At 41.8% G+C, this 21,883-nt stretch overlaps 1 protein-coding gene across 13 annotated transcripts in view; it reads right to left on the minus strand.

Annotated features, from left to right (window-relative positions):
• The window catches only part of Fggy (FGGY carbohydrate kinase domain containing), a 420,639-nt gene that overhangs the window by 388,279 nt on the left and 10,477 nt on the right, over window positions 1–21,883 (minus strand). For 9 of the 13 annotated variants that reach the window (XM_052715209.1, XM_052715202.1, XM_052715201.1 and 6 more), the window contains exon 2: window positions 1,005–1,221. The exons of 2 other annotated variants lie outside the window; for them this stretch is intronic. In XM_052715209.1, the coding sequence (XP_052571169.1) occupies window positions 1,005–1,205 (201 nt within the window). In that variant the 5' untranslated portion in view covers window positions 1,206–1,221. Of the gene's footprint in view, window positions 1–1,004; window positions 1,222–7,237; window positions 7,441–21,883 lie in introns of those variants that run through there. 2 more of the 13 variants (XM_052715200.1, XM_052715210.1) reach the window with 2 other exon arrangements.

The following is a 21,883-nucleotide window of genomic DNA, read 5'->3' on the forward strand; positions in this document are numbered from 1 at the left end:
GGTGGCACTAACAGCTGCCCAGAGCTCATCAAAGTTTAACCAGACCAATCAATACAGAAAAAAAAAAATGGGGGACTGTCCAGCTGAAAATTACCAAGCACTTCATGAATATTTAAGGACCTCAACTAGAAAGAAGGAGAAGGAACATAACTCAGGATTTCATTTTTTCCTCTAGGGGGCGGGGAGATAAAAGAATGCCTGTTGTTAATGATCATCAGAATATAAAGTCATTTGAACAGCACAGACTTCCAATTCAAACTAGTCATAGCCAGCATCACTTCCTTCTTGAAACCAGCAAGTGCAGTCTTATCACAGGCCACTCTAGACGAGCGTGGGGGGGTGGGAGGGGCTCATATGAAGATGCCCAGCTTTCTTAGAGCATGCCATGATTTCCTGCCCCTATGGCTTACCCTTGTTCTTTCTCCTGCCCAGCATGCAGTGCCCCTTGTGTGTCCAATTGGGAGGACACGAAGCTCACTGTGAACAGGGGTCAGATATTCAGGTCCCCGCCCTGCAGCTGCTGGTCACTGACTACTAACTGCTAACCTGAGCTCAGGTAAGCTGGCTAGCACTCTCTTTTCCCATGCTTCCCCGAGAAAAATGAAATCAGGGAAGTACTAGCTGTAAGGCAGTTACAAAGGTTCGACCACAGGATATGTTAGCACACTGGCATACAAGAGAGGCACACTGGGTCCTGCTATGACCTTCACTTCCTCCTTTCTGCCTCTCAGGCTTCGTTCGGCATCCTCTACCCTGTCTTCCCCACCTCCTGCCCTCAGAGTCAGCTCTCCCTATATATGTACTGGCCGCAGCAGTCCTCCCGCACATTTCAGCTGTCTGTCCCTCCCAGGACCTGGAATGCTTGCTTCTGAAAGGCAAAGCCTACGACATCCAGCTCTGTGCCTCAACTTACCCTAACACACGGTGAACACCAAGTGTGCACATACAAAACTGCTCAGTAAAAGGAACACGCACAAGGACGGATGCCATGGTTTGGCGCTTACCTTTGTGACAAGGCAACATGCTGCCCAAATGTCCTCTGAGGACTGCTCATGGTGGTTGAACTGGGGCTCCCACTTCTTAATTGGCTGTTCTGCGAAAGCCAGAAGGATCCCTCTCTGGTCCACTAGAGCTGCACGGACACTACCTGTTCCAACATCGATGCCCACATAGCAGTGACCTGGCTCCTGGTCTCCACCAGGCATTGTGGTCTCCCTTCACCTGTGGTGAACAAGTGCAAACACAATGTGAAGACCAAGAGGCCTGCACAGAGAGCCAAGAAATATCTTCAAATTGGACAGGAGAGGGAATCCAATTACCTAAACGGGTACTGTCTGTGATTTATCTACATAATCGAAGATTTTATTGGCACTGAGCAAGGTGGTCAAAGAACAGGTACATCTGACACACGCCCGTTCCATTCCTGGACGGGAGTCAGACATTAAGCACCTAGTTACACAACGGCTCGAGCAAAGTTGGGACAATGAGGGGGTCACAGGAAACAGAGATGGAGCCGGAAGAGATGGCTGTTTCCTCTGGGAAACTGAACCCACAAGACAGCAGCACTGGATCTGAAACAAGCATCATGTCCTAGTCAGTCACGCAGCCAGTCAGCCTCGCAGGTATCCTGTGACAAGCAGAGCACACAGTAACAGGCTCTCCGCTCTTTTCTATGACTGGAGGGAAGTACTTGGAAGTCTCTGTTCTGCTGCTGGAGCACGGAAGACTCTAAAAGACAAGTAGCTTCTTGTTTCACACTAGGTGCACACACTCCTAAACAGCGAACAGCCATCATGATGGTGAGGCCACAGGACACCGACAAGAAAACCAGTGTCTGGAAACAAAAGGCATTTCCCATGCTTCCCTGGGGCAGCTAGGCCTGAACTCCCCACCTGTGCAACCCTGCACCTCGGGCTGCCTCCTTTCTTCTGCAGAGGTTTGACATAATGGTTTTGAGAAGAAGCAGATACACCACAGCCATCATGACCTGACTGGGAATTGGGAGGAGACCCGGGAGAGATGGGATCAAGAGCATGTTAGATGATCTGTTTTCCTGACAGACCCCTGGTGAGTTACGAGGAAACCTGAGACCCTCAGGAATCCCTGGGCCTATGGGGCTGCTCACAGGATGAGCCACAGGGCACAGAAGTCTCCCAGGACTCTCACTCTCCAGTCTCCAGAGGTGCAGGCTCCAGACACTGACTTCACTGGCACAGCACAGCTGCCCCTCTGGCCAGCCAGGCAGTAGGAGCTCCTGTGGTCCAGTTTTAACCTGAGCAGCACTGTACACCTCAACTTTAGGAAAAAAAAAAATACCGATGGTTCCTTGGCCACATCGCTCTTGGGGATTCTAAAACTAGTCAGCCAGCAGATGTTCAGTTACTGCTTCCTGGATATTTATTCCAATAAAAAACAAAAGAGAGAGGGAAAAAAATCAACTTCATTTAAACTAAAACTTCTGACTTAATCACAATGATTTCCCATCTGTGCTTGCTCCCTTTGGCTCTGTGGCAGGTGAAGAAGAAAATGGAGAAGCAGGAGTAATGAAGCTCACTGCCTCCCCCTGAGCCTGAGAGGGTTCCCAGTCTCAGCAGGTGGGTCCTCCTGTCTCCCTGGCTTTCCTCCCTTGACAGTTCATATGAACATGAGTACCAGTCTTCAAATCCATTCCTTCATGCACTCGGCAGTGATACCTTCTCTTTAAGCCATAAGTCAATAAAAACAAAAATTTAAATGAAGTAGATAATTGCTGAGCTGCACGTCCCATCCTCCCTGCTTTCTCTTAGTGGTTTATCGAGCGTAAAGGAAGTCCTGAATGAATGTGTATTATTTGACATGAGTATGACCATGTCAAGGACCAGCAATGCCTCAGACCCATGGGAATGCCAAAGCCTTCCCCTGCTCCATAGGAAAATGTCAACTGCAGTTTCCTCCTCCTGGATGTATGCAGCCTGAGACTGTTCCCCCATAGAGACTCCTCTACCATGATTACCTAATCCTGCCTCCTCCTCCATCAGCTATATAATACAGCCCCGCCTCCCACTACAACTGTACACAATAACCGCACTTCCTCCTACAACTGTATACTATAACTCCCACCTCCACGGCCCAGACAACAGTGGTGCATCTCCATCGGAGTGTGCACAGCCCACCAGTACTGGCTTTTCTTTACGTGTATCTGTGTGTCCAGCCTTTCATTTCCTAGTATCCACAATCAGGTTTCCAGGATCAAGCCATGATGGACACTGTAGTGATTACTCTGCTAGGCTCTTTCTCAAGGCAGCAGAATACCATCACCACAGAGTTAGACAGCCTGAGGTCTTCACCAAGCGAGGCCCTCTGTGAGCTTTTTAACCCCAATGAGCACTGCCCTGCCTGCCCCTGGGGTCCTAAATATCCTCACAGTCCTGGAAGTATACTTACATTCTGCACTGCTGGGAGTTCTTCCCATCACTTGCTCTTCCCCTCCCCAATTCCATCCTCTACCTCTGGCGGGGGGCGGGGGGAGGCTTCTTGCTGTCCTTGCACACATACAAAGGCTGCCAATGCAGTACAGTGTCTATACTTTCATTTCAAACTCTGTCATTCTGGACCACATTTGTGTGTGTGTGTGTGTGTGTGTGTGTGTGTGTGTGTGGGGGTGGGTGGGTGGGTGGGTGGGTGGGTGGTGGTGGTGGTGGTGGTGGTGGTGGTGGTGGTGTGTTTTCTGTGTCTCTCTCTCTTATTAGACTGAACCTGAAAAAAAGGGAAGTTACTGATTTCTGCATCCCCACTTCCTTACAGTGTCTGGATTATAACTGGTTTTCAATAATAGTTTACTGAATGAACTCCTGAATCAGTGAACCAATAAAATAAAATGAAAAGAGCCATACTTCCGGTGTTGTTTGAATTTCTTAGTCTGTGCTTATACAGTCATGTGTCACTCAACAGGGTTGCTTTCTGAGAAATACATTAGATGATGTCAACATGGTGTGTGCATCATAAAGGGCGCTTACAGAAACCTAGAAGGGAGAGCCTGAGGCACTCCCAGAGGCATAGTATGCCCATTGCCTTGCCTATGCTCTGTCAGTTACAATTCTTATATACACATCACTGCGTCTTGTAGTTGCTGGTTGCTTCTAAGCTCTGTATCAACCAGTTAAGCAGTTTCTTAAAATGTTTACAGGCAACATTCTAAGAGAACATTGTTTTTCATATTTAGCTTCCCTGAAATCAGAGTCATTCCTATAGCCAGGGGTATCCTAGAATCCATTTCTTCCTTCATGGGATATGGTGGAGTATCAGGGTGTTCTTGCACCAGGCTCTCCACTGAGGACAAGGTGACTGACAACACAAGGGGATGCCTTGCCTCACACGGCCCTTGCCAGCTGTTCTACCCACCTGCCACCAGCTGCAGGCATCTCGTTTTACCTGGGTTCCTTCTTGCTTCCACCATCTCCATTATGCTCCTTCCCACGTCCCTTAGCTACCCTTCTGCTGCTATAGTAAAATACTCTAACAGAACCATCTTAAGGGAGAAAGGGTTTATTCTGATTAACAACTCAAGGGTCCAAGCCATCACCATGATGGGGAAATCAAGGCTGTAGTACCCTGTAACAAATGGTCACACTGGACCCACAACTGGAAAAGAGGCAGTTAATGAATGCACACTACTGCTCAGCATCCCATCTCCATTCACATGGCCCGGGATCCCAGCCAGGGAGTGGTGCCATTCATGGTGGGCAGTCTTCTCACCTCAACTAAAGCAATCAAGATGATTCCCACGGGCATACCCAGAGGTTCTGTCAAACTGACAGCATTAACCATCAGACCACTGACCCAAGAATGCCAACAACTTCTGCTCTTGCCTAAAACTTCATAAGACTATTCCAAACCTTGAAAGGAACCAGGAAATAAGTAAGAAATGAAGAATCTCTACAAAACTTCTGCCTTACTCACACCTGGTCAGGAACATTCTGGCTTCTTTCTATGCTGCCAACCCCAAGGCAAGAGAGATTCTCCATGGAGCTGACCCTGGGTTCCTTCTGATACCACATTCCTTTGCAGGTAGAACAATGTCTTATCATCCACCACCAAGAAAAACAAGAGAATGATTTCCACACACCAGATGTGGGCTTGCTCTAGACTAGATTGTAAATCTAGGAAAAGAACCTACCCTCAAGAGAGCCCTCACTTCCTGTGGAAAGTATACCATAGCCATTATAGTTACCTCAAACTGTGACCTTGTCTCCATATGATAGCCAGTGCCTGGCACAAAGTAGAAATTCAGCAAGCCCTTGGGACCCAGTGAATGAACTGAGTATCATAAGAAACCGTCATTAGGGGAATACTAAAAGGTGCCATGTTTACTATGTATCTGATCCTCTACTAAGCAGCCTGTTTACACTGCTACTTCCTGATCCTGAAAATCACTGAAGAAACAACTATTACCATCCCCATTTTATTGAGGAGTCCTAGCTAGCTGAAGCAATATACTCCAGTAGTTCGTGCAATCACTAAGTAAGGCTATGAGCCGTCCCTCTCAAGCCCTTAACCTGTCCTAAGAGGCCCTACTACCTTCTGATGGCCTTCCATTACTAAATAATCATTTACTGAGCACTGTGTTAAGGGCCCTTGCCTACTGTGCTGAGGTTAGCTAACACAGAAGCCAGGCTGTCCACCTTCAAAGACTTCCTTCCACAACACCAGAGTACCTCTTTCTAGCAGGCCTCCAACTTCCATAAAATATTATAGGATGCCTACAGCCCTCTGGGAGCCAAGGAGGTGTTCTCCCAGCAGCATTTGCACAAGCCTCCCTGTTCATGTTTTTCTAAGAAAGAGATCCTAATTCAACATTCAGGTTCACCATTTCTCCATTATTGTGGTCTTAATCTCTTTGAAAGTTGTTTCCACACCTGGAACCCGATATCAAGCAAGACTGAGCCCTTGAGCACCAAGATTCCCTGAAACCAGATCTGTATGTTATGAACACTCTGCCAGGAGACTAAAACAGGTCCCTTGCCCCTCCTCCTCTGTGCCCTTTGTCCCTCAACTACAAGTAACGGTTGTCTGTGTCCTGAACTACAAACTTAATCAGTACCCAAAGATACAAAAACCTAAGAAATAGAGAAAATAACATTCCTTTTCTAATTAGGAAATAATATTTTTAATGGAAAGGAAATAATATCCCCTTTCTAATTGAAGAAGGGGTTAGGATCGTCATTGTGTTGCTCGCTTCCATCAAGAGCTTATTTCAGTGGCAGGAGTAATCTTCCCAAATCATACAGGCAGCAAAAGCCAGCCCCAGGATTTAAACCCCAGCCCACAATGGGGAGTTTGGGGCAGTTTCCACAACATTCATCTAAAACCAAATCAAACCTTTGGCAACTTCAATAACAAGATCAGATGCTACAAAAGCTGGTCTTTCTGAGCGCTCCCCTGCAAACTGCCCACCTGACTTCATCATTTTATTTAATCCTTACTGCAGCCCTATCAACTAGGCAGTGGGAGCCCCATTTCTCGGGGAAATAAGCTGAAGTGTTCAAAGGGGAACACTAGGTAAGGCATAGCAGAGACAGAGGCTATGGTTTCAAGCAAGGTCAGTGCAGTTCCAAAGACTGCTTTATGAATGAGGAGGAGGAGAACTTAGGTTTCATTTCACATTTTTAGGCAAAGAGGAACACTCTAAAAAGAAAAACAGCTGTTACAGGAGGGCAGTTGGGAAAGAGGAAGAAGGCCATGGCCCCTGGATGGCAAAAAGAATGAAAAATAATGAAGAAAAATTCAAGCTGGGCTGCACACAAGTCCTGAGACATACCTACTATCTCAGTCTACAAGATGCCTGAAAAATCAGGTCCTTCCAAGTCCCCAGCATGGGCTGTACTGACTCCTGCCCCCATTGATGATCAAAAGACTGCTCCATGTGATAAACATTTATACAGTTCATTAAATAATGGCCCGTATAAATAATATTAGAAATGTGCCACAGGAAACCACAGATTTCACAGCTGATTCTTCAGCAAATGTGCAAGGTGCTCAAATGCCACGTGAGGAAAGGAGGGGGAGTTGGAAATCAGGGCTACTCTTTACAAAACTATTTCAGCCACCCCTAGAAGGTGGTAAATGCTACAAATTCTCTGCTAAAAACCAACCTCTTGAGAATTGTGCTGTCCCCATGTTCCTTTCTTCCCCCTTAAATAACCTCATCACAATGATACTATTTTCCAGAGCCACATCCCTGAGGAGTGGGTCAGCTTACCTCACCTTGGATTCTGCTTCGGAAAGAGCCACTCCTCCAGGATCAGTTTAGTTAGTGACAGCCCAGGGAAACTGTGTCCCAGGAGTGGAGAAGGAATCCAATGTCCTCTTGCAACATTGATCTTTGTACTCTACTGGGAACTCATGTGCTCCAGCCGCATGCAATTTAGTATCTGGTTACACTGTAATCAGGTTTGGGTAAGACTGGGAGAGAAGAGAAGTAACAGGTAGGCCTGTACTGTCCACTTCAGTCTTATTAACAGAAGGGATTCACCACTCCTGTGAGTACATCTCACATGCTCTAGGATGTAAGAACATTTTAAACAGGAATAGAAGAGTCAATACAGCAATGACACCTGGTTCTCTACGGTTTCCATCAGTATATCCAGGACCAAGTCAGTGTGGCTGCCAACAGGTACTTTCCCTTGTCAAGTGAAAAAGTCTCCTCTGCCCTCTTCCTCCTCAGCTTTGCAGCTTGGGGGACATAATTTTCAGAGGTGTCTGACTGTCGATACTAGCTTAAAAGAAATACTCCAGATACTTCTTAGATTCCCAAGTCTGTGGAGTTTGTGCCAACTAAACAAGATATCTGTGGCCTGGTATAAACCTACAAGCAACGTAAGTGTGCTTTGGGTGTGAAGTGCGGAGTGACAAGCATGCTGTAGCATTAAAGTGGTGTTTCTTGACCTGTGGGTCATAACCCCTTTGGGGTCAAACAACCCTTTCACATGGGGTTGCCTAAAACCATCAGAAAACACAGGTATTTACATTGTGATTCATAGCAGTAGCAAAATTACAGTTATGATGTAGCAGTGAAAGAGTTCCATGGTTGGGGGTCACCACAACATGAGGCACTGTATTGAAAGGTCACCACACTGGGGAGAAGAAAGGGAATAAGCAAAGCCCATGCCCTGGCAGTTACTGAGAAGCTCCTGGAAGGGAGCACAAGCTTTTATTATTAGCAATGTCCAGCACTCGCCTATAACAAAAGGCCTGGTCTAATACAGGCAAAAGGAGGGAAAGGGAGGGAGAACAGGGGGAAGATATATTCCTTAGCCAACAAATATCTACCAGACTTCCTGCCCAAGAAAATCCCACAATACACAGAAGGAACAGAGAATGAAAACTCAGTTCTCAGAGACCCAGACAAATTCAAAATACTAAACAAAAATAAAACATGCAACAACAAAACCATTTGTCTCCAATGAAAGTCACCCACTCATCCCTTGAGTGATCAGTCAGCTGCCCAACTGTGAAGACCTAAAGACAATGAATACCAGGGCTTGACCTATGAATCCCAGGGCACAGAGATGCTCAAGCCCCTTCCAGACACCAAGCATCCAGAGAAAACACCAACCATCACTTCATTGTTTCTGAGTTCAGGGGTTCTCGAGAGAGGCTCCAGGCAGGAGCACAGAAGTCATCCTAAGAAGAGATGCAGGGCTGTGTCTTGAGAGGGGAGCATAGCCAACTCCTTAGCCAACTCTCTGTCACCAAAGCACAATGCAGAGAAGGTTCAGCACAACTGAGGAACTCCTTCAGAAACTGATGAATGAATGAACCACTGCTGAGAAAAAGAAAAGCAATGCCCATATCCCAACAGGCCTAGTTAGAACTAGAAAAACAATTAGCTTTATAGCTCTTTGTATATATCTTCTGTTACTTGCATTTATTATTATTTAGCCTTTCTTGTTTCTTTTCTACACGTTATACTATACCCACACATATGTTTGTTCTGTATATATGTATATATTATATATATGTGTGTGTATGTGTGTAATATGTGTGTGTGTGAAATTTGGGGTTGTGATGCTTTTTATTTGCAAATTTTTATAATAAAGTTTATTTAAAAATATATATTAACCTTCTATTATATGTCTTCTCATCATATTTAAAAATCTCAGTTCACACACACACAAAGCCGAGTGATTTCTCTATGACAGTATATGAGGGAAATGAGACTGAAAAAATGAATTATCCTGAATTGTATAATAAGTAGTCATATGTTGCTGTGGTCTGGGTGGTTATGTCCTTTGCATGGTGGGCAGAACCTTTATGGATGAGATAAGGACAGTTATACAAGAGGCCCAGGAGATACTTCAAGAAAAACCTAATGTGCCTAGTAAAACTGCAGATGGCAGCTAAGTGGTTTCTCACATTCTATCCTACTCAGCCTTTCTCCAAACAATAGAGACATTTGTTACTGGTGCAGGAGTTGTGATTCATACTAGATGAGAACTCGATGTTTTGAGGATCTTTATGCTTTGTAATGAGCCATTTATTTTTAAAAGATAAATACAAGGTAACAGGAAGTGTTCCAATTAATGTTTCTGTTGTTGTGATAAAGGTCATGATCAAAAGCAACTTGGGAAGGAAAGAGTTTGTTTGGCTTACATATCTAGGATCACAGTCCCTGAAGGAAAGTCAAGGCAGAATTTCAAGGCAGGAACCTGGAGGAAGGAACTAAAGCAGACCGCTGATTACTGGACTGTTCCTCATGGCTTGCTCTGCCTGCTTTCTTATACAACTCAGGACCACTTTCCCAGGGGTGGCACTACCACAGTGGGCTGGGCTTTCCCACATCAATCATAAGTCAAGAAAATGCCGACAAACTTGCCTATAGGCAACTGATAGAGGCATTTTCTCAGTTTAGGTTTATCTTCCCAGGTAACTCTAGTATGGTGGTTTGAATGAGAATGGCCCCACAGACTCATATATTTGAATGCTTGGTCCCCACTTGCTGGAGTGGTTTAGGAAGGATTAGGAGGTGTGGCCTTGTTGGAGGTGTGTCATTTATTCTCTCTCTGTCTCTCTCTCTGTCTCTCTCTCTGTCTCTCTCTCTGTCTCTCTCTCTGTCTCTCTCTCTGTCTCTCTCTCTGTCTCTCTCTGTCTCTGTCTCTCTCTCTCTCTCTGTCTCTCTCTCTCTCTCTCTCTCTCTCTCTCTCTCTCTCTCTCTCTCTCTCTCTCTCTCTCTCTCTCTGTCTCCCTTATTTGTGGATGCAATGTAAACTCAGCTATTGCTCCAACACCATGCCTGCCTGCTTGCCTGCCTGCTGCTATTCTCCTGCCATGATGGTCATGGACTAACCCTCTCAAACAGTGAGCCACAAGTTAAATGCTTTCTTTTATAAGTTGCCTTAGTTATGGTGTTTTGTCACAGCAATCAAATAGTAACTTAAGACATCTAGCCTGTGTCAAGTTGACAAAAAAAATGCTTGTGGCCAAATGCACAGTCCAGCTTCTAAGAAAGTCATGAATAAACCCCTCACTCATCAGAAGACAACCCAAACTTCACCAACAAACTTTTGCTTGGAGCAAATGAAACTCTGGATCTCCCATGTCCTCTTTGGTAAAAAATCTTGTTCATTATATGTGTTGTCACCATCCCTCCTCCTCCCCTGCTCTTGCCCTCCCCTCAGATCTTCCATACAAACCTTGGATTCCAATAAAACAGCCCTGGCCTGTTTATAGGTTTATAAACCCATAGCTTCTTCTGCTGCCCCCATCACCCGTCCCTTTGCAGAGGGGTGAAAGCCTGTAACACCCACTACTGTGTATGCTGCTTCTCCCCTTCACACACAGAGGAAGCTAAAATTCTGAAGGATCAGGCTTTTGAAGAAGATCTCAAATCCCAGTGTAGAAAGAAGAGACAAAAGTTCAAATTAATGTCTTTCTTGGCAGGTAGAGAACCCCTGTGGCACCAGTCAGACTTCTGGATCCAAGACTTTATTCTGAGACACTTTCTCAGACAGTCATCAGAAATTAGAAACGCCTTCTCCATGCTTTGATTAGCAAATGCCACCCTTATAGTCCTTGTTTTATTATCTTTGTGTATGGCTGTTTTGGCTTGCATGTACGTCTGTGTACTATGTGCATGTCTGATACCCATGGAGGCCAGAAGAGGACATCAAATGCCATGTGACTGGAGTTACAAATGGTTGTGAGCCATTATGTGAGAGCTGACAACTAAATCAGGGTCCTCTGGAAGAACAGCCAGGACTCTTACCCTCTGAGCCATCTTCCTAGCCTAATAACTTATATTTCAACAAATCTTACTTCATTGTATTTACAGATATGCACAAGATAGTTTAATATGGTAATAAGGGGGATTAATGAGTTGTGAGGTTGGAAGACTGTCAATACATTAAATAACCAAATAACTTTTTAAATAAAAAGAACTAAGGGTTATCTTCCTCTAAAGAGTTCTGGAAGTATTATAACCAACAGTGGTGGTTTGAATGAGAACATCCCCATAGGCTCAGATGTTTCACTACTTGGTGCACAGTGGGTGGTGCTGTTTGGACACATTATGGAGCCTTTAGAAGGTGCAGTCTTCCTGAAGGAAGTACATCACTGGGGTGGGTTTTAAGAGCTTACAGCCCCGCCCTCATTGCAATACACTCTCTCTGACTTGTGTTCAGAGTTGAAGATGTGGTCTCTCAGCTTTCTGCTCTTATCTCATCCTACCATGCCTTCCCCCAGAACCTTAAAGCAAAATAAACTCTTCCTTCTGTAAGTTGCTAACTTATAGAAACTAAGACAGCAACCATTCTGTATATATCACACTCTTCTTTGTGACTGTCCTACTCCATGACAAGGAGCCACCTTCAATAGGAAGGAAGGGGAGAGGATAGAGTCCATCCAGGATGAGGTTTCCATGGACCCCTCATAGGGTCTCCCAGTCTCCAAACCCTACTGACACCCAAGTTCACTAAAACTATAGCTTGGATTGAAGATCTCTTATTGCCTAGAAGTAGAAAAATGTTTGAATTGGCAAAAAGTGGGGTGTGCATCCTATCCTAAATGTAAAGCCATTTTATTTTAATCCCTGGTGTGCCCACTACAAAGTTACAGCTGTAACATGGAAGTGATATGCAAACATGAATTACTTTCACATATACTCCTCTTTCTGGGAAATGAATTCCTGACCCTTATTTGAATTATGAATAATTTAAATATATATGCAGTTCCTTCCCTATCACTTTCCCCTCCATGAGGCTGTTGTTGATTTGCTAATATAATTAACCAAGAAATCATTTTCTACAGAACTAACCAGTCCTTCAAAGTAATGCCATAATCATTAGCATTTTGGCCGAAATCCACAGTTTTTCCCAGAAAGTCACTCAAGTTAAAACAGCAGAGGAACCCACCAACCTAATGAGGATGTCAGACAGACATCTCAGGCAGCCTCAGGGGAGCCACAAAATCCATTCTGCACAACAAAACACCTGCCTCAGACAAAGGCAAGGAGGGCTGTGGTCTTTGGTCTGGTTTCATGGTTACCTGTTCATGAAATGTGGACAGGTAGCTTTAAGGCCCAAGGAGAAAGGCCTGATGCAATGTTTCTCAAACTTTGGGTCACAACCCCTTTAAGGTCAAAGGACCCTTTCACAGATATCCTGGATATCAAATATTTACATTATAATTCATACCAGTAGTAAAATCAGTTATAAAGGAGCAATGAACTAATTTTAATGAGGAACTGTATTAAAGGGTCACAGCATTAGAAAGGTGGAGAACCATGTCAGGCCCTAAAGGATCCGTTATTTATAACCAAATATTCAATTTGAAAAACTAAAACAGCCTGCTATTCCTCAAACACACCCCATCAGGATTATCACCAGCTAAATTACCAACAGAATCGCAGCTAGGATGCTGCTGTTCCACAGACCCTCCTGTCTACATCTCCACTCTAGCCCTTACTCCCTCCAGGAGATCAACCCTGTACACTACAACCCTGGAGAACTTCCAGTTTGCTGCCTTCAGCCTTGGTGTTTCCCTTTCTGAAACACAAATACGAAGTGGGTGGTTCACAGAGAGACAAATAAAATGAACATATGCATCTCCAGCCTCACAAGCAGTGAAAGGTTATAAATTAAAACAATACTGAGATATAATTTCAACATAACAGATTAGCAGACATTAAAACTCTGAAAATATCTACTTTCAGCTAAAGCATGGACAGGTATGTTTTCCAGGAAAAGCAATTCACTCAGTCATTTGTAGAATGATTTGGCAATATCTGTCAGCTTCTACAGTCTACTTTTACCTAGCAGTTTAACTTCTAAGAATTGATGAAGCACTGGTTCACCATAAAGCGACACAAAAATGTCTAGTTAACACCTTTTATAAACGCAAGAGCACCCTTGCAGAAAAAGAGGAAATTAGCACCTGTTTATTGAGAAGGGAGTTTTTAAGACTAAAAATATCAGCAGTTGTTAAAAAGAATAAGAAAGAGCTACAGAAACATGCTAATCATTTGTATTAACTTAAAAAGCAAATTCTGCCAAGCATGGTAGCTCACGCCTACAATCCCAGCTGAACTGAAAGGCTGAAGCAGGAGGATCACTGTGAGTTTCAAGGCTAGTCTATACTATGTAGTGAGTTCTAAGCTAACCCTACAGGGTGAGACCCTGTTTAAAAGAAGAAAATAAACAAGCCTTGTACGACCCCGTTGCATTATCTTATTTAAAGGAACAGAGCCTTAAGGAGGCAAGGTAGTGCATATCTGGAACATTATTACTCAGGATGATCATAAGTGAGGCCAGCCTAACTACACAGTGATACCCTATCTCAAAAAGTAAGGGCTGGGAGGAAGGGAAGTACAGCCTCAGTGATTCCCAAAGTATGGGCTCAGAAGAACCATGTCAGTACCTCCAGGAAATATTTACAAAGGAAGTGTTCATGTCACACTCTAGCCCCATGCCCAGGTGATCCACAGACAGTCAAGCTTGGGAACCATTCTCCTATTAAACCATCAACCCTTAAGACTTCAGATAAAAATACACAAAAACCTGCTTTCTGCAGTAACCCTTTGGGAAATGGAATGGAGTGGTGGCTTGGAAAGCAATGAACTCCCCTTCTTTATAGCAGTACAGCCCACAAATAATGACATAGAGACTTCTTATTAATTATGAAAGCTTGGCCTATAGCTTAGGCTTGTTCCTAACTGGCTCTTATAACTAAATTAACCCATTTATATTCATCTACATTCTATCACATGGCATTACCTCCCTTCCATCTTGCACCTCCTATTTCCTCTCCATGTCTCCTGGCTTCTCCCTCACCCTACTTCCTACTACTACTTCCTCTTTCTGCCAGGAAGTCCCACTATACCTCCTGCCTAGCTATTGTCCATTCACCTTTTTATTATACCAACCACAGCAATACACCTTCAAAGAGCATACAAATATCCCACAACACTTCTCACTATCAGAATTTTCACAAGGATCATGTTACTACAAGATCATCTTTGGACTGAGCTGAACTGTGGTTTGCAACCCTTCTATCCTCACCGCCTAATTTTTCCTCCACAGGATCATCCAAGCAGCATTTGACTCCTTTATGAGAACTTTCCCCTTGTTTGGTATGAATGAAAATGGCCCCCATAGGTTCCTAGGGAGTGGAAGTATTAGGAGGTGTGGCCTTGTTGGTGTGGTTGTGGACTTGTTGGAGGAAGTGTGTCACTGGGAGTGAGCTTTAAGGTTTCAGAAGCTCAAGCCAAGCCCAGTGGCTCACTCTCTCTCTCTCTCTCTTTCTGATGCCTGCCAATCTGGATAGAGAACTCTCAGCTACCTCTCCAGCACCATTTCTGCCTGCACATCACCATGTTTCCCATCATGACAATAATGAATTAAACTTCTGAACTGTAAGCCAACCCCAATTAATGTTTTCCTTTATAAAAGTTGCCATGATCATGGTGTGCCTTCACAGCATTAGAAACCCTAAGTAAGATGACCCTTTTAGCCTACAAATGAGGCTTCTTCCTTCTATGCTATCTACTTTCTGATTCTATAAACTGTAACTTCCCACACACAACCAAATAAGGTTTTTTTTTTCTAAAATAGAGGAAAGTAGTAAAGCTCACTTGAAATATTTTACTAGAATGCTGTTTATGTTTCCCTTGTTCTCTACCAGACGATGTAGAAGTGAGGCAAGCTTTCCTGGTACATATGGTCAATACATACTAAGTCTTCTATTTTCCTTTCCATTGACAAAGGCCCACTGTGTGAAGCATAACTAGATGAAATGAATCAATGGCCCACCCAGTCCATCATCACACACTAATACCAAAAACAATGTGTTCTTTAAGAGGTAGGAATGAATATGAGAAAAGCATAACAATGTACATGTATGAAATGTCACAGTAAAATCCATCATTTTGTATGCTAACTAAAAAAAAAAAAAATTTGATGTGTAATTGAGGGGAGAAGAGACGCAGCCCAGGTACCCCTTACAAACTCAATGAAGGGGTATTTAAAGTAATCTTCTTCAAGTCCAATGCTCTTCCCCAGGAGTTCAATAGAAGGTAATGTTTCCTGTGTTTTTCAATAATTACATTCACATGCACCTACGTTTTTTTTAATCTTATTTATTTTTAAGCTAACCTCCACCCTGAATAAAAATATTTCTTATGAATATTTTCTGTGGCAACCAAGTGTACCATCAACTTAGCCTTAGCCAAAGGCCATACTAATCTTGCCTATAATCCTGGAATGCCCACAGCTGGCCAAAGAAAAACACTTCTGAGAAGTTAGGGACCTTCCAAGGCCCCAGAGGTCTTCAATCATCTGTTCTTTCCACCCATATCACAAGGCAATTTTTTGAAATCCCAAATTTGACTTACTCTGACAACAAAGTTGCCACATAATTCTACTATCTCAGGATTTGGTAAGCTAATTGAATCTATCAAAATCACTCTTGATTTTATAAACTTTTCCTACTTTTTACCTCCACACCTCCCCTCTTTTCTCAATCTCTCTCCCACAGTCACTTAGCAGAACCCAAGTGACTCAGCTCTTGGCCTTGTCTGCAGAGGATTCAGAACAGTTCAACCACAAATCTGGATAGCCAAGGACAAGCACTAAATTCAACCTAAATAATGACTCCTTTCCCTTACCCTACCTGAACCCAGCCCATACAAACAGCACTGTATAAGGACTCCCTCTCTCTGAATTCCACTTCATTGAGTTCTCCTTGCTAATGATGATTTCCAAATAAAGATTTCTGGAGAAAAATATGTTTTGTCTGGATGAGAAATACACATGCAGCCAATTTCTTCCCCCACACTATCTACTCTTTCTTTCTGTTAACAAAGGATGTTAACTCCATTTAAGTATAGTTCTGTTCATACCTCCAGGTAGTCAATCTAGCCTCATCTTTTGCACAGTTCCTTTTCTAAAAACAAATATATTTTTAGGGCATCTTACATTTCCTTCTAATATACTTATTTTACCATGATCATCCTGGCCTTTTATGGGGAAAGCTCATTATTACGAAGGCCTTGGCTCCTCAAAATCCCTTCTTCACCTTCAAATAGTCCCTTCTATATATTTTATTCAAAACCTGTAGTTGACAACTTCTATTTCCAAAGTAAAGTTATAGGCACCATATCCCCACCCCTACAATGATTTTTAAAAGACAAAAAAACTAAATGTCTTAGACTGTTGGCTATCTGACAACAACCATGCTTACAGAAAAAATAAGAGAAAAAAAAAAGGATAATTCCTGCAGTTGCTCAAGCTGAATGCCTGAGAGTTATTTGCAGACTTTGTCACAGAAAAGAGAAACAATCCCAGCTCAGCAGTATCCCTGCATGTTGAGTCATGGAGAACTGAAAGACTACACGTGGGGATGGAGTACACAAGAGGAGAGAGCTGAAGAGGGAACCACTCAAAGCACGGCACAGCAGACCCCAGACAGAGAAACTGAAGCACCAGAAGGTATTACAGTAAAAATTCAGTGGGCTCACAATGAGCTATAACCTACACTTCCATATCTAATGTCATAACTCACACAGTCCTAGGCAGAATACAGAATACTTCTCGGAGTCCAACTGACAAGGCATAAAACATGACTCCCAAGGGTCAAATGATTTCCAAATAACTTATACAGGCTCCTGAACAAATCTCAAGTGTATTTACAAAAACATAAAGAGGGGGAACAACGCCAATGTTGTAAATATACAGTGGTTGCTATAAAAAAAAATTATCATCACAGGGCTGGGGAGATTCCCCAGTAGGTAGGAGAATTGCTGCATATGTACGAGGACCTGAATTTGAATCATCATTAGCCTAGGTTTGTTTTTTTGATTTGTTTGTTTGGGGCTTTGTTTTTCATTTGTTTGTTTGTTTGTTTGTTTGTTTAAGGTCCAGCATTGTGGAGTAGTAACAGACAGAGGAAACTTGAATCCTTTCTGAACTTCAAGTTCAATAAGGAAGAATGATAGAATAAGACACCTGATGTCCTGCTCTGTCCTTCACACAAGCACTGATGGGTACATACATCTGCATGCACACATGTATACTCATATGTGTATCATTATCCCCCAACACATACACACAAATTACCATGCATACAGAGAAACAGAAGCAAACAAGCCCAGATGAAAAAATAAATAAATAAAGCGACTTAGTATTGGCACACATAATCAGTAATCAGAGGGAAAAAACCTGCTATAACTATATTTTATATTCCAAAAATCTAGAGGAAAGACAATTTAAACGTTCAGAAATGCAAAGAGCATTCTAAGTTGTTAAAATTCAAAAACTAAGTATTGTCAACAATGAATAACTAATTCTGTAAGATAACAGAATTAAAAAAAATACTTGTGAACTTCAAGATAATACAATAGAAACTATCCAAAATGTAACAGAAATATTTTCATGTTTGTTTTTATTATTTTTTAATTATGGGGAGCAGTATGTGCACATGAGCAGAGGTGTCTGAGGATGGCAACTCAATGGAGCTGGACTTACAGCCAATTAATTGTGAGCTGTCCAACATGGGTTCTGGTAACTGAACTCGGGTCCTGTGGAAGACCAGTAAGTACTCTTAAACAATGAGCCATCTCTCCAGCCCCCAGAAGAAAGATTTTTAAAGTGGAAACATAGAATAACTTTAGGAGGTCAAAGGACATATGAAATGGGAGGTCTTAGAGGAGGTAATAGGAAGAAAATGAGCCAACAGAGATATTAGAAGATACAATGATCAAAAACTCTCCAGATGTGATGAAAACTATTAATCTACACATCCAAATATCTCAAGGAATTCAAAACACAAAGAATATTTTTTTAAAAACCTAAATCAAGAAATACCATAATCAAATCATTGAAAAAGATAAACTTGATAGTAGCAAAGAGGGGAGATGCTATACAAAAAGAAAGAAAACAACTTCTCAGAAATAATGCAAACTAATAGCAAGACCTTTGAAGTATAAAAAACAAAAGGATTTTATAATGTTCGCAATTTTGAAATATCTTTTAAAAGATGTGAAATAAAGAATTTCCCAGGCAAACAAAACATGAAACCTCATCACGAGCAGCATTGCACTGTAAGAATAAGAGAGAAGAAATGTATTGCATAGAAATCTACACCTATAAAAATGGAATGAGGACCACAGAGTAAGTATATGTATAAATATCAGGACTGTCTAAAAAGGATCTTAATATCTCAAAAAGATAATTAACTGCTTTAACTTTAGTTATTAGTCATATATTGTGGAGTTCAAAGATATACAGAAGTAAAATATGCAAAAACAGAAACATGAAGGCTAAAAGAATAGAAAACAGACTTTTGCATATTTCTTGTATGTGGAATCATGTGTTATGATAAATTAAAGATATTGATTAAGTCCTAAAGCAAAAATTAGAATAATTCCACAAGAATGGGGAAAAAAGCCAAACCAAAAGAGAAAAAAAAAGACAGACAGAAGTGAAAAATGACAAATGAATGGATTTAAAACAAAGATTTTTTTTTTAAAAATTTAAAAACCCAGCAAGGTGGCGATTAAAAATTAATAATTATATCAAATGAACTAACACTGCAATTAAAAGAGATTATGCAGTGTTGATTTATTTCATTTAATTAAATGCTACCTCCAAGAATCTCAATTTAAACATAAGGTGAAGAATCAGAAGAACATGATATGCCATATCAAGAGCTTGCTGCCCTTCCTGCTCACTAACCCAAAGATGTTCCTGAAGCATCCCCTGTGATGCTAGGTGATGCCTTCCTGTGAGGATGCAAAAGCCTTTTTCACTATTAGCCACTCCTGATTTTGTGTCCTTTGCATTTTCCGGGTAAAAAGGGACCCATTCATTCACCTGTGCTGTCTTCATATTTTTATATAAAGCAACAAATGTGCCTTGGCTATGGGAGATAGTCTGTGGTCGAAGCAAAATAGATGTATCCTTGCTTTGCTGTCTGTGTGTCTCTGTAGGTTCCAAGTTAAATTGAGGAACTTCAGGAAGTTATGTACACCCAGAACCCAGAGCTACCATAGATGCTGATCAGAGGGTTGGCAGTGCCCCACAGCCAATGCTTGACTCAAGATTGGTAACAAGATGCACAAATGGGAATCCCTTGAGCTAATGTCAAAACTGCTGTTTGTTTCAGCATGGATGTGAAGCTCATATAGAGCAAGATATGTGTCATGGAGCTATGTGTTGTTATCATGGACACAAATGAAGTATGGTATAAAAGGCAAGAAAAGTTAGTTACTCAATATTAGTCAACTTCCAGGCCCAGATAACTCTCTTTGCATCTACCTAAACAGGAGCAAGTTGTCAAAAGAAGAAAAGAGTGGAAACCTCAGTATACAGGAAATAGTTAATTTCTTAGAGCAATAAGCTAGGGACCCAGGGGACAGAGTTCAGCAAAGCAATGTGTTCACTTGGCCATTTGTCTAGTTTACAAAAAGCTGTTTCAGTGAGGATTTCTTCATGTTTTTGTTTCACTACTGTAATTTAACATCAATTGTGGCTATCAATTGGCATTAGCCATTTAGATAGCAACATTAAGACTACTTGGCTACAGTAAAGAAAGATATATAGAACATAAAAAATAAAATTAATAATTATATCAAATGAAATAACACCCCAGTTAAAAGACAGATTATTCAGTGTTGATTTATTTAGTTTAATTAAATGCAGACTACAAGAAGCTCAATTTTAACATAAGTTGAAAAGTCAGAAGTGGAACACAATATGTCATATCACAGCAATGAAAAGAAACACAAAGTACCTCCATCAACATCCAACTAAGCAGGTTTAAAAATACATATTACCCGAACAATGACTAAGTAGATTTCTCTACCAAAACTGTTAGCAGAAATTGTGAAATAATACAGGGTGATTCACCAAAAGGACCAAACAGTTCAATTTATGTACCTAGTGACAGAGTATCAGAATACATAAAGCAAACTCTGATGGAACAGTAAAGAGAAATGCATGTAAATGATTATACCGTTAGTGATTGACAGGGATAGAAACAGTAGCCAACCAAGCAAAGATGTGATACACAATGGGAATCTATCAACCTGCTCTGGCCAACAGGCAAAAAGTACTTTACCCAACTAGGATAGCATGTGTGCTTTGATCAGGTGCTCAGAGTGTAGTCTGTCTTGGTTAAATAACTCTCACAAAATAACTCTAAAAATTTCAAAGGATTCAAGTCACACAAAGGATGTTGTATGACCATAACAGAACTATAGATCAGTGATCAAAAATATATAATAAATAATAAATCCTCAAATATATGGAAATTAATTAACATACTTCTGGACACATCTAAATAATTTCAATGTGTTTAATTGAAACAAAATTTATTTAATTGAAACAAAAATATAGAGTGTAAGTTTTGAGATACGAATAATGCCAGACCCAGAAGTTAACTGCATCTAATGTCAATAGCAGTAAAGTCTCAAGAAAACACCCTCAGCCTCCCTCTGAGAAAACTAGGAGGGAAGGAACCCCATATATGCTGAAAAGAAATAATGAGCTATAAAGCAGAAATCAATCCCTTTTAGAACACAGAAAATAAATTTGACTAAAAGCTAGCACTTTGAGAAGACAAACAAAATTAATATAACTCTACCCATAATAATCATGAAAATAAAGAGAAAATTTACATATGCCAATATTGAGAAATAGAGAGTTTAATTAGAATGAGTTTATAGATATTAAAACAGCAGCCAGGAAACGTTTTGCACAGTAGCATGTTAATAAATTTAATCAATTTGTCACTTTGTGTAAATCCCCTGAGGGGCACAAACTATCAATCCTCACTCCAGAAGAAGCAGAATGGAATAGTATCAACCGCACATAATAGCAAAGTAGCTTTCTGTCACCTCACACAGCACACTGGCCTTGACAAGTAGACATAGATGAGAGGACCTTTGGGAGAATCTGAGGGAAAGTACATTAAAGACAGTAAGAATAACACTTCCCATTCCCCCCAAGCAGCACCATATATGATGCCAAAAAAGAAACCTATGGTCCATGATTCTTGCCTGGGGGGGTGGAGAGGGGGGGTTGAGAGCAGCACCGTTAGTGAGAAGCTGGCTGTTCAGCTGTGCAGGATACTACCCAAGACATCATGTCTTTCTTAACACCTGAAGAGTTCTGAGAATTTGGCAACTAAGAGAGTGAGAAAAGAACAGAAATGAGGATCCATAGTAATCCAGGGTAGAAAAGCTACTGTACAGATCATAGCAGCTATAGGTTGTCAGGAGGTCCACCATCTAGCTGTCTCCCTCTGGTCCGGAGATGATCCTACCGATGCTCACCTCAACATCCATGCACTGTCAGGATGAGTCTTACAGATCGCTCACAAACACACATACAGTGGCACAGCTCTGCAGCACTAG

Source organism: Peromyscus californicus, unplaced genomic scaffold (genome assembly GCF_007827085.1).
Source record: "Peromyscus californicus insignis strain IS unplaced genomic scaffold, ASM782708v3 Scaffold_5__1_contigs__length_169319896, whole genome shotgun sequence".
Classification (NCBI taxonomy): Eukaryota; Metazoa; Chordata; class Mammalia; order Rodentia; family Cricetidae; genus Peromyscus; species Peromyscus californicus.